The sequence below is a fragment of the Myodes glareolus genome, chromosome 7 (genome assembly GCF_982192425.1).
Source record: "Myodes glareolus chromosome 7, mMyoGla1.1, whole genome shotgun sequence".
In the NCBI taxonomy this organism is placed as follows: Eukaryota; Metazoa; Chordata; class Mammalia; order Rodentia; family Cricetidae; genus Myodes; species Myodes glareolus.
Genome location: NC_142032.1, coordinates 16,915,067 through 16,927,796, shown reverse-complemented (window position 1 = coordinate 16,927,796; position 12,730 = coordinate 16,915,067). Strand labels below are relative to the sequence as shown.

Genomic DNA, 12,730 nt, shown 5'->3' with positions numbered 1-12,730 from the left:
AAGAATTATAGGCTGGGCAGTAGTGGTGCACACCTTTAATCCCAGCACTCAGGAGGCAGAGGCAGGAGGATCTCTTAGTCAAAGGCCAACCTGGTCTACAGAGTGAGTTCCAGGACAGCTAGAACTACACAGAGAAACCCTGCCTTGAAAAACACACAAAAAGATACCTTGAAAAACATACAAAGAAGATATTTAATTATGAATTTTATGTATAGGAATGCTCTTTCTGCATGTAGACAGAAGAGGGGCTCTGATCCCATTATAGACGGTTGTGAGCCACCTTGTAGATGTTGGGAATTGAACTCAGGACCTCTGCCAGTATTCTTAACTGCTGAACCATCTCTCCTCATCAATCTTTTTAAAAAATATGTTTATTTATTTAGCATGCGTGTATGCAGCCACACATGTGCATGTCATGGTGCATGTGTGAAAGTCAGAGGACTACTTTTAAGAATCAGTTCTTTAGTACAATGTGGGTCCTGGGGACTAAGCTCGGGTCATCAGGCTTGGCAGCAGGTGCCCTTACCCACGGAGCCATCTCACCAGCGCCCCCATCTGTCTTCTAGTAAGCTCTCCCAGGCAGTTCTAGCCTACCCTAAAGTTTTAGGAACATTCTCACGTCTACTGGTCACCATGATTTTTCCTTCAGAATATTTTTTATCTAGTGTCTTACTGTTTATTTGTGATTTATTTACTGTTTTTCAGAAGTCTGCAAGCTTAATCATGGGACTTTGCAATTTTTTCCCCACCAATATGTCCCTAGTATATTGCACAGTGCATAGTTACCTGATAAATATTTTTGGAGGAATAAACAGATGTGCGAATGAATCGTAGAAATGAATGGACAAACTAGGAGAGGAAAAGGGCTGCTTAGAAAGGGTCATGACTCCTGCCGTTTCGCTCCTTTGGGGACTTCTTCCTGGTCAGAATGGCAGTGGTGACCTCAGCACTGTAGGTGCCTAAGGACGGGACCTACGGTGGTCAATGAGTGTGCCATCTGTAACCTGGGCAGCACACCCCACCCCTGCCCAGCTGACTCTGTAAGGGAACAGAGAGTGCTAGTCTCATCAGAGGAAACACCAGGCCTGAAAAGTCTGCTCTGGGATCCAGCCAGGGGAGCTGTGCTGGCTAAGAAAGAGGAGAAGAGTTGGAGATATTTATCTGGTCCTGCCTATGGAGAGCCCCGTCCCACAGGGCCTTGCTCCCCTTCTGGCATTCAAGACTGTGTCTTGCTTGCAGGCTCTTTGCCGCCTCACATCTGTCATGGTAGTTGGCGCTCTTGGCCCATCATGCTTTATGCTTTTCCCTTCTGACTCTTGTGGGGGATGATGCAACCCCCACCAGCTGTTCTTGTTGCTGTGTCTCTAAGTTTGACTACGCTGCACATTCCCGAAAAGTGAAAACCGAGCTGCTCCTCTCCAGGTCCCCTGCAGGACCTAACCAGGATAGATCCAGAATTGGTGTGCAACGACGTAGTGTCAGGCAGCCATACACAACAATTCTCTCCTAAGGACCCAGCTCTGGGGTACACTGCCTGACTCTCAGCCCTCCTGTTGGTCCCCCCTCCCTTTTTCTGAACATATGATGCCATGTCTTGGCCCCATCCCTCATACCCTGAAGCCTGGGCACTGACTCTCCATAGTCCAGTATCGAGCTGGTGACATAACTGATTGGCTGGTGGAAGATCTCCTCCATCCTGCCCCACTCCCTATGGTACATACAGGTGGGCCAGAAGAAAGACAGAGTTCAAGGGATAGAGGGGCTAACTCAGTACCTGTCTTGTGAATTCCCCGGGGCTAACATGTATCTATTCCTTACACAACAGTTCCATCTCCCACTGCTGACCTTTCTATAGCCCTGAAGCCTGAAAATATTGGCTGGAGGAGAGACAAGGGTAAATGAAAGATGATCCCCTTTCCTAAGACTCCCATCTCTTGAATTCTCCTAACCTTTGGCTCTCACCAGCCCATATCCTAATTGGTCCTGGTTGTTCTCAGTACTCCCCATCAAAGCCATTCTTGGGCCCCACACCCACCTTCAATGGGGGAGTTGATGAGGATGACTCGGCCCATGGGTGATGAGGCTCGGATTCCGCGGGGGGGCCCATTCAGCAGGCGCTGTTGCTTCCTCAGCAAGTATCGTGTTGCTGTGGCGCCCGAGTCGCTGCCCAGATGGCCTCGGGAGGAGAGGGAGCTCAGAGAGCCAGAGCTGAGTTCTCCTAGACCCGATGGGTCAAAGCCCACTGTGAAACCACGTGCCATGGTGGTGAGGCTGGGGCATTGTCCTACAGATCCATATGGAGTCTACTGGTCCTCCAAAGGTTGGCGGTTGGCGTTCCAAGCTGCATGAAAGTCCTCTGTAGGGCTGGAGTCTCAGTGAGGAGGATGGGAGCTCTCGCTCTCAATGTTTCTTAGAAGTGTGGCTTTCAAATCTGTGTAGGGAGAACGGGGTTTGGGGGGAGAGGCATGAGTGCTGTGGCCTTAGTACTCCACACTCCCCCGGGCCTTGAACATCCTGCCTTCTCAATACGTGGACCCCTCACCTCTCCCACCCTGGAGCCAGAGGAAATCTGCCCAGTTCAGAACCGTCTTGGATTATGGAAGCTTTATCTACAAGGCCACTGGGAAGCGCTCTTTCAGCCCTCCTTGCTGCTCTCAACTGAATCATACACCTCATCTCCAGTCCTCAGTTGAAGTTCAGAGAGTAGAGATGGGATTACAGCAGGCTCTTGAACTTTAAAGAGGGTGAGGAAAATGGCTCTCGGGACAGTTTATTGCAGCATCTTTCCTGCTGCAATATGGGTAGGGGCTGGACTTCAGGACCTGGGACAGCTGCAGCCGAGCTTGCCCCCACCGCCACCCCCAAGTGACTGCGCAAGGCTCCATGCTGCATTTGTGGATCTAAAGCCACTGCAAGACCCTATCCCATGACTGGGCAATCAGCTAGTACAAAACCAGGGGACGCGTCCTCCAGAGCATCTCTGTGACCCCCCTCCCTCCTCGTGGGCCCTCCGGCCCGCTACCTCTGGGAATCGCCCCCCTCACCTCGTCGCTTGCACAGACGCCTGCTTCACCCGCAGGCGGTCTTGAGACACTGAACCAGCTAAGGACCCGGCCCACGCTCGGTGCGGCTGCGGGAATAAGGTTGGTCTGCACGGTCCTGGAATTTCATTGGCTGTTGAGAACGCCAGTCATTCTTTTCTGGCACCTTTGGGAGCCGGTCCGGATTACAGCTCGTCACCTGCCTGTTACCTCTGGGCTCTGTCTGCTCCAATTCTGAACCCTACCGGTCGCTGGGACCTAGGACAGTTGTGGAGCCCCGCACTGGCGACTAGAATCACATCTTCTCCAGGCTACCCTACCTCCTGGGCTCGGGAAATTGCCACCCCTTTCGTAGTCACTCCTGAGGTCTCTGTGGGAGAATGTCATAAGTAAAAGCGCCGAACGTGAACCTGAGAGGAAGCAGGAACGAAAGCTGGAGCCTGGATGTGCGGCGGCCGTGCTCTGGGTGCTAATGGGTGAGAGGGGTGTGTGTGTGTGTGTGTGTGTGTGTGTGTGTGTGTGTTGCAATCTGCACATCCTGAGTCGAAAAAGTGTTTCTCTGGGTACTACTGGGTACTCTGTCCTGGAAAGTCCGCAAGACAGAGCAGCTGATCCCAGCACTCTAGCAGGAGAGGAGTCTTTCTGATGTGCCAGCTTGGATACAGGCAGAGATCACGGGAGATTGACCGTGCACATCCCAGGGGGTGGAGCTTCAGTCTGTGCATGGATAAGTGTTGGGGGCATAAGGAACTGCTGGCGCGATGGAGCTGGAGGTTGGGTGGCAAAGGGGGCTGGGGGGACACAGAAGAAGTACAGGCACCACAGGAATATGACTGGGAAGAGATGCGAATGGCGAGATTCTGAGAGAGGAACCCACAGGTCCTGGGGTAGCCGACCAGGGGGTCAAACAGGCAGAGAGGCCCATTGCCAAGGCAGCCACCAAGTAAACAAGCAGTAACCCGAGTCCCTCCAGGCGGCGCACCATCAGAGTCCCGCCCTCCACGCCGTTCACCCGCGCCCAGTGCACCTAGACTGGGTGCTGCCGAGTCGGATGCCTCCGGAGGCAAGCCAAGGGACTGCAAGCGAAGGAGGCTAGTGGGGCGACTCCTCCCCTCCTCTCTCTTGTCGGGAAGGCGGCCAGAAATGCTTCCAAAGACTGGGTCGGGTCTGGTCTCAACGGCCTGGTCTGGGCTAGTCGCTTTATATGACATCCACTGCCCCGGAATTCTGCCAAGCCGGGGGCGGGTTGGGCGAACGAGCCTAGGAAGCCCCCGCCCTTCCCTGCTGCTCAGCGTCACGCGTGACGTCCCGGTGATGGATGGGAGGAAAGCAGAGAGCTGTGAGGAAGGCGGGTCTGAGAGCTGCTAGAGGCTGAAAACCCCGGAAAGCGTGAGTGCTTTGCAGCCTTGGGAATCTTCAGAGCGTAGGGTTGAGGGCCTGGGGTCGGAGGAAGAGGCTTGTCTTGAAAGGCGCTTTCTGTCTTGTGGGGATTCCATAGAATCTGGAGGGTACAAGGAGGAGGTGGCTGTGTGAGGCTGTGTGTCTATTTTCAATGCATCTGATAGATATTGCTGAGTCTCTCTCTCTCTCTCTCTCTCTCTCTCTCTCTCTCTCTCTCTCTCTCTCTCTGTAACGGTATTCTGGCTGATTGGCTAGTGTATACAGTGTGGGTCTAACCTGTTTGTGTGCCGGGCAGGGCGTGCATGTCTTTGTGTGTGGGTATGTGAGAGTCGGGTAGGGGCGTTGTCTACTGTGAGGGAGGAAGTGGAGTTGGAGGGGATTAGTCATTCTGCAGGATTTTTGCCTAGCACAGGCAGATGGCTGCTCCTGGCATTTTTGTGTGTGTGTGTGTGTGTGTTGTGTGGAGGGGCATTCACTTAATCTTGCCCTTTCCTGAGGTAGATGGCTCAGAGAGAGTTGCATGGGTTAGGACAAGGGAGAGGCTGGGTTGTTGTGCAAGAGTTGAAGCAAATGGGTTTGAAGGGGATGTGTGCATGCCCTCCTACTCACAAATGGCTGCCATTGCTCTGTGTGAGATCTGGTACTGATCAGCCCTCAGGTGGCTAACGATCCTGGTCTCCTCCAATCAGGGGCTTGAGTGTGGGATGGCTTTTGTCTACTTTCCAAACAGCCTTGGAAGTGTTTATCTAGGCTTTAGAGCAGCTGGGACCTGAAGCTGAAATGGGCTAGGGTGTGTTATCCATGTTCTACGCTCCTACAACAGGAGCTCAAGATAGCTGCCCCGGATTAGTTGCTGCTCTTGAAACAACCACACACGTGTAAATCCTCACCATGTAAGATCTGCACCAGGCCAGAGCATGAGGAAAGCTATATGTATTCTTGGTTCCGATCCTTTCCCCACCTCCTCAGTAGCTATAGGTCCCTGGCTAAAACACTACCTAGGAAGCAACTCCTCCCCTCCCCTTGCTTTTTCTATCTGGAGTCACCTTGAGCCCTTACAAGGATTGGTCATAGTTTCTGGAACCAGGGCAGAGCTTTCTCCAAGTGAAGTCCTTGACTTGATCTTTGTTCTTGCTGCCCTGCAGAAGATGGGGGACTTGCCCTTAGATATCAACATCCAGGAACCTCGATGGGATCAAAGCACATTCCTAGGCAGAGCCCGGCACTTCTTCACGGTTACTGACCCTCGAAATCTGCTGTTGTCCGGGGACCAGCTGGAAGCTTCCCGCAACATCGTGCAGAATTACAGGTAAGCCTGCCTCAAACCAGATGGCAGTGACACAGCACTTTAGCTCGGAGGACTTTAGGACATTTGGGTTGAGGAGACGGCACTGGATTTATGGGTAGGCAGCAGCTCTGCAGTTCACAGATGCTCTTCAGTGACCATTCCCAGTGCTGTTCACTCTGCAAGGACAAGGGCCCAAAGGAGAGTCCCAAGCAGATAGACAGGCAGTAATCCTCTTCTCTTCAGGAGGTTTAACTCTTGGGGTGCCCCCCAGTCCTTTCAGACCCTTTGAAAACCACCATCTCCGTGGCCCTGGAGAAAATGAGGGACCACAAAAAATGTAGAAAGAGCAAAGTGCGCATGTGAGAGACTTTGACTTCCCCCATGAACAGGGAGCTCGTTTACTCTGGGATTGAGTGCCAAAGTTCCTGGTCCATCGCCCGGAGTTCCCCGAGGCAAGCAGCAGAGACAGGAAGGGCAGGTCTGACCCCTACAACAACCTGCTGGTTCCTTGCCAATTTCTGCAGGGCTGGTGTGGCAACCCCAGGGCTCACTGAGGACCAGCTGTGGAGAGCCAAGTATGTGTACGACTCTGCCTTCCATCCAGACACAGGGGAGAAGGTGGTCTTGATTGGCCGCATGTCAGCCCAGGTGCCCATGAACATGACCATTACTGGTTGCATGCTCACCTTCTACAGGTAAGGCTTATCCATGTCCCCTTCCTGCAGGTTGGGGCCCAGAACACGGCTGGGTGACTAGAAGTCTCCTTTCTGCTCCTTTTTGGGTAAAGAAAAGTGTGTGTGTGGGGGGGGGGTATGTAAGAATTCTTCCCATTTCTCAGAACCCAGCTTCCGTTTGTGTAAGGTGTACATGTGAGGGTGACAAGAGCAAGTTTTGGGACCACCACTTAAGTCCCTCTTGAGGAGTTAAGGGACGCTGAGGGTTTCAGTATTGAGGGTTTGGGGGCTGGAGAGATGGCTCAGTGGCTAAGAGCATTGGCTGTTTGTCCAGAGGACCTCGGTTCAATTCCCAGCACCCACATGGCAGCTCACAACTGTCTGTAACTCAAGTTCCAGTGGGTCTGACTTCCTCACACACACATGCACATAAAAATAAAAAAAAATTCAGTATTGGGGGTTCAAGAATGGGAGACTACTGTGGAGGAACAGATATAAGTAGTCTATCTTTGCACCCTCAGGAAGACTCCGACTGTGGTGTTCTGGCAGTGGGTGAACCAGTCCTTCAACGCTATTGTGAATTACTCCAATCGCAGTGGGGATGCTCCCATCACTGTACGGTGAGATCCCCCTCCCCAGCTGTTCCTGGTCCTTGTGGATCCCTGTGCCAGGGGCTCAGCCCTCCTTTCTGCTACTGTTCGACTACCACCTGAGGGCACTCAGTCCTTTTGTATCTCTTTTGGGGGACCCACTCCCCTCTTAAAGAAGGAGGAGGACTTTCACCCAAGTTTCCGCTGGAGCAGGGGGTGGGGATTTCAATGAGGCTACTCTCTGACACCCCTGCATTGGAAATGTCTAGTGTCCCTTAAAGAAAATGCATACTGGACTCTTATCTCTCCTGTGAACTGGCCTTTTCCTCTACAGGCAGCTGGGGACAGCCTACGTGAGTGCCACCACTGGGGCTGTGGCCACTGCTCTGGGACTCAAATCTCTCACCAAGGTAAAGCCTCGCTACCACTACTGGCCTCTCATTAACCCTTTACCCATTTCCTTCTCCCCTCCCCACCCCGTGGTCCACAGAGCCACTGAACACCGCCTTTCCTCCCCCAGCACCTGCCCCCACTAGTCGGCCGATTCGTCCCCTTCGCAGCTGTGGCCGCTGCCAACTGCATCAACATCCCCCTGATGAGGCAGAGGTGAGTGGCCCTGGCTTCCGGAACAGAGATGTCCAGATACCCTTGACTTCTGCAGATCAGCCAGGTACAGGGAGAGTCCTCTCCACCACTGATGGAGCTGCTGGACCCTGGCTTATACTGACCCTGTGTTCAAGAACCACCAGGTCCCACTATGTGAGAACTTTCCCCGAGGTGTGGCAAGACTGAAGGGTGCAGGCAGACCCACAGTTTCACAGAGGACTCTTCACTGGGAACTTGCTGAGAGGGGCATGGTGCTGGCAGTCTCATGACTTGAGTGAGAAGAGTGGTGTAAATATGATAGTCAGGACGACTTACAACAGGCAAAAATGTACGCTGATGTGTCTTATGCTACCATCAAGAAAATCACATTTCTGGCAGTGGTGGCACTAGGGTCCTGGTCATAAAGCCCGATAAGTTTTTTTTTTAATTTATTTTTTTGAGATAGGGTTTCTCTGTGCAGTTCTAGAACTCCCAATGTAGACCAGGCTAGCCTTGAACTCACAGAGATCTCTTGCCCTTGCCTTCCGAGTGTTGGGATTAAATGATCAGTTCAAACAACATTCTTAATAGTTTTGTTTGTTTATACTAATCTGGAATGCTGTGTGGAGAAAATCCACCTGAGCTACTCAGGGTCATTCATGGTAGTTACGACTCAAGATAACTGTCCCTTCCTGCTGGATTCCAATACTCTGGAAATTACCTGATACCCCAGGCTCCTCCCCAAACTCATTTTCTTCAACCCAGGCTGAATGACCAACATTCCCCTGCTCCCTGGCTGGGTGGAGCTAGGACAACACCTGTCTGCTTCTCTCTGGGCTCTACCCTACAGCCTGGGTGCTGTCTGCTTCTCTCTGGGCTCTACCCTACAGCCTGGGAGCTGTCTGCTTCTCTCTGGGCTCTACCCTACAGCCTGGGAGCTGTTCAGAACCAGCCTTTGAGTGGGGAAGCTAAAGGGTCTCCAGAGATCTGCAACCTATCATCTGACCTGAGTTTCTTTCTCTTCTTAGGGAGCTGCAGGTGGGCATCCCAGTGACGGATGAGGCAGGTCAGAGGCTTGGCCACTCAGTGACTGCTGCCAAGCAGGGAATCTTCCAGGTGGTGATATCGAGAATCGGCATGGCGATTCCTGCCATGGGTGAGACGGGGGTGTGTGTGTGTGTGTGTGTGTGTGTGTGGCTGGTGGAGCTCAGGAGGCTAGGAGAGAAGAGGGGTCGAGTCTGTAAGTCTGGGAAGAATGGGAGGCTGGAAGGGTGGTCTTCCCTCAGGTTCTGAGTCCACTTTTGCCCGATTCTCATTGCCCGATTCTCCTCCCCTCAGCCATTCCCCCAGTGATCATGAACACTCTAGAGAAGAAAGACTTCCTGAAGGTAAGGAACTCACCTCTTACCTGTCCTGTCCAGAGATTTCCGACAAACACATCGATGGCTGTCATTGCTGTACTTGATTGTGTATTAATGATGCCACCACTGTGTCTCCCACTAAGAGGCACACATATATTGTCATGAATGCACAAACAAGATAGGGAAGCAAGGCTCAGGAATACAGGCTCCAGCTCATTCATTGAGTCATTTATTAGCATATCAGAATTAATCACTGACTGCACCAGATATGTTAAACAGAACTAAGATGGTCGTAGAGGCATACAGTCTAATACAGAAACCAACAAACAAAGGAACAAGCAATAGATCTGGACCCGGTGGGTGCACACCTTTAATCCCAGCACTCTGGAAGCAGAGGCAGGTGATCTCTGTGAATTTGAGGCCAGCTTGGTCTACATAGCAAGTTCCAGGTCAGCCAGAGTTACCCGGTGAGACCTTGTCTCAAAAAACAAAACAACGAAACAAAAACCCAATAAACATATCATTGTAGTTATGAAATGTGCTTTGTAAGAAATCAGTGGGGCGTTATAATAGAGACTATCTGGAGAAGAGTTTAGACAAGGATGATCCAAAGAATAAGGAGAGTCTGGCAAAGAGTATTTCAGGAAGAGAGAACAGCTAGAGCCAAGGCCCTGGGCAGGGATAGGCTGACACATTTAAAGAACAGAGCAGCGGTCACTGTGGCTGAAGTGGATGGAGAAGGTGTGGAGACATGTGTCTGCCCCTGGGGATGACAGGAAGTGAGTGGAGACTCTGGGGAGGCTTCCTGAAGGAAGTAGCTCCTGGAGAAAGTGAGATGAGAGAAAGTCAGGGTCAGAGATTGCCATGGGAACCAATCCCAAGAGGCAGGAACCTACAGTGGGATAGGCAAAAGTCTGGCGGGGGTAGGAGGTTGCAATATGCAGGTCCCAGCCTGTCACTGGCTGGGAGAAACCTCCAAATGTCCAAAGGCTCAGAGGTAAGGTTGATGGGTTAAAACCATGGTGGAGAACCTAAATGGAGGTTAGGAAAATGGGGACATAAACCATTCTGTTGTCTCTCTATCTCTCCACAGCGCCGCCCCTGGTTGGGGGCTCCCCTGCAGGTGGGACTGGTAGGCTTCTGGTAAGTGTGAAAGGGTTTGATAAGGGCCCATGGGAGAGCCTTTATCATTTTGGGTGCGGAGGGCAGTTATTACCTTTGAGGTTCTTACATATATTGCTCAGTCATACATCCAGTTTGTAAAGGTACCCATAGTGCATAGTGTGTGTGTGTGTGTGTGTGTGTGTGTCTGTTGTCCCAGGGGTTCTTGGCTTTGAAGATCAATAGTTTGGGTGAGGGCTTCAGTCTTTATTCATTAGAGGAAACCAGGCACATAAACTCTGGCACAGTTCAGGAGGTCCAGCCCATTTTATTCCTGATTCTGTCACTTTCTAGTCCTGGGGCTTTGGATCAAAGCTCTTGAGGCTCTTTCCTCGCCCAGAATCTAATATCAGGACTGAGTTTAACATCCTGAATGGTCCTTTGGCTCCACTTTCAACCTTTACAGTTGGGATAAAGCTCCACAAATGCCTTCACTCCTGGGGCTGTTTGCATGATGTGGGGTCCAGAGAGGGAATGCTCAGCTTCACAGACATTTTCTGTGCTCTTCTTCCCTAGCCTGGTATTTGCCACACCCCTGTGCTGTGCCCTGTTCCCCCAGAGAAGGTGAGTGATGCCCTTGGGCTGGACCAGAATCTCTGCAAAGGACTCCACATCTCTGGCCCTTAGTGTGTTCCTTGGTGGGCACACTGGTGATGCAGGATCTGAGGGAATGCCAGTGAGCCAGCCCTTCTGAAGGCAGGAAAGGATTCTTCCCCTGGGAGTGAGGGGAAGCCTGGTCCTGAGATGCGGCTTCTGAGATGCTGAGCCCAGGGTACATTCATCCTGCCCGTGCTGTTCTGTTGCAGCTCCATACACGTGACCAGGCTGGAGCCGGAGCTGAGAGCTGAGATCCAAGCGCAAAACCCCAGCATCGATGTGGTTTACTACAACAAGGGACTTTGAGGGGAGCCAGCCTCTGCCTCTTTCCTTACCTCCTTAGGCTGCTTCTTGGGTGCCACCTTACAATGTTACCACTTGTTTATCTTCCGGGTCACGGGACTTGAGGTAGGGAGCAGCCACTGAGACCAGCAACCCCTTAGACTGGAGGAGGCATCCCTATAAGGCCCTTCTCTCCTCTCTGGTTTCAAGTCACAAAACCCTCCTGGGTCGTGTGTGCACCCACCTACATATGCAACACACGGAAGTGTTTATGTATTTGGTCCTGGAAGCCAAGAGCAGATAGGCTGTTCTAGGATGTCTTAATATTTGGCTTCCCTCGCTAGTCTCCTGCCCACCTAGCAGCAAACCAGGTTATAGATGATTCTTCCTTCCCTAAACTGTTTCTCTGGCCAAAACATTTCCATAGCACCTTACCCTTCTGGATGCAGGAGAAACTCCAGGATCCCAGAACACAGACTGAGGGCCACCAGCAAGCCAAACAGAGTCTAATCCTTCAGGTTTGAGTAGCTGACTCCAGGATCTGGGCTGGCAGTGTTGGGATTAGGAAGGCATGGGGCTCATGCCTGTCGTGCCCGGCATCCTTGAATGGCTCCCTTCCTCTCTTCTCTTCTAGAGGAACAAAGGGATGTTGGTAGCCTGCACTGCCCTCCGCACTGCAATGTGGGTGCTTTTAGGGATCATTTTAGGCATTCTTGGTCTGTTCTGATGTCATGACTCAGACAGAAATCCCACAATTCCAGTTCTTTCCCTAATCAGAAAGTCACCCAGGCAGAACAAGCATTCCTCTTCAGGAACGGCTACCACCCAAACCCACCCACTTATAGGGGGACCGGTGTGGAAATGGTGCTTCAAACACAGGCAGGCCTCAAGCGTACAATCTCAAGACAGGAAACTCTGTGTTTCATTGATCCTTCTTAGACATTCACCACAACCCCACTTCGGCTCCTTCTTCTCCAACTGCCAGTCCCTCTGGAAGACCTCGGGGCTTCACATATGCTAGGCAAGTGCTCTACCAGTGAGCTACATCCCGTCCCAGTTCTCTCTCTCTCTCCTTCTTTCCTCCTTTTTCTTTCTTTTCCTTTCTTTCTTTTTTTTTTTTGGGTTTTTTTTTTTTTTGTTTTTTTGAGACAGGGTTTCTCTGTAGCTTTGGAGCCTGTCCTGGAACTAGCTCTTATAGACCAGGCTTGCCTTGAACTCAGAGATCCACCTGCCTCTGCTTCCCTGGTGCTGGGATTAAAGGCATGCACCATCACCACCTGACTCTCTTTCTTTTTCTTCCTCCTCCCCCTTTGTTTTTCCAGACAGGGTTTCTCTGTGTAGCCCTGGCTATTCTGGAGCTCAAACTGTAGACCAGGCTGGCTTCAAACTCAGAAATCTGCTTGCCTCTGCCTCCCAAGTACTGGTGTTAAAAGTGTGTGCCACCACAGCCAGCAACCCATCTCTTTCTTGACACATGGCTCTGCTCTTATTTTGAAGAAGAGGATGGGCCCAGGCCTCAATTGATGGACCAAATGGAAGATGGGTTTAGGAATGGCATGGGTGGTAGTGACTTTAGGGTGTAGAATTAGATCTCCACTCTGAATCCATGACCTCTAGCTGAAAGGGTGAATGGGAGGGGTGAAAAGGACCCAGTGAGGTCCACCGAGACGACTCTCCTGCTCTCGCTAACCGCCTTCTCCAGTGTCAACAGCTGTCATGGCATGGTGTCAATAAACTGCAATCCTGTCTA

The 12,730-nt window shown here is 51.6% G+C and overlaps 2 protein-coding genes across 6 annotated transcripts in view; one reads left to right on the top strand and one right to left on the bottom strand.

The window, feature by feature from the left end:
• The window catches only part of Pdzd7 (PDZ domain containing 7), a 19,191-nt gene extending 15,777 nt beyond the window's left edge, over positions 1-3,414 (bottom strand). The window contains 2 exon segments of the mRNA XM_085693982.2: positions 2,036-2,431; positions 3,045-3,414. Of these exon segments, the coding sequence (XP_085550108.2) occupies positions 2,036-2,261 (226 nt within the window). The 5' untranslated portion in view covers positions 2,262-2,431; positions 3,045-3,414.
• Positions 3,378-12,730, top strand: Sfxn3 (sideroflexin 3). 5 transcript variants are annotated; one of them, XM_048439148.3, is made up of 11 exons: positions 3,378-3,517; positions 5,588-5,751; positions 6,255-6,425; positions 6,926-7,024; positions 7,329-7,404; positions 7,515-7,600; positions 8,608-8,735; positions 8,918-8,967; positions 10,034-10,083; positions 10,618-10,665; positions 10,908-12,730. In XM_048439148.3, exons 2-11 carry the CDS (start codon positions 5,591-5,593, stop codon positions 11,002-11,004), a joined length of 966 nt encoding a protein of 321 aa, XP_048295105.1. In that variant the 5' UTR covers positions 3,378-3,517; positions 5,588-5,590; the 3' UTR covers positions 11,005-12,730. The 5 variants fall into 5 exon arrangements, with proteins under 5 accessions (XP_048295105.1, XP_087763984.1, XP_048295104.1 ...); XM_048439147.3 differs by lacking the exon at positions 3,378-3,517 and adding an exon at positions 4,277-4,430; XM_048439150.3 differs by lacking the exon at positions 3,378-3,517 and adding an exon at positions 4,448-4,562.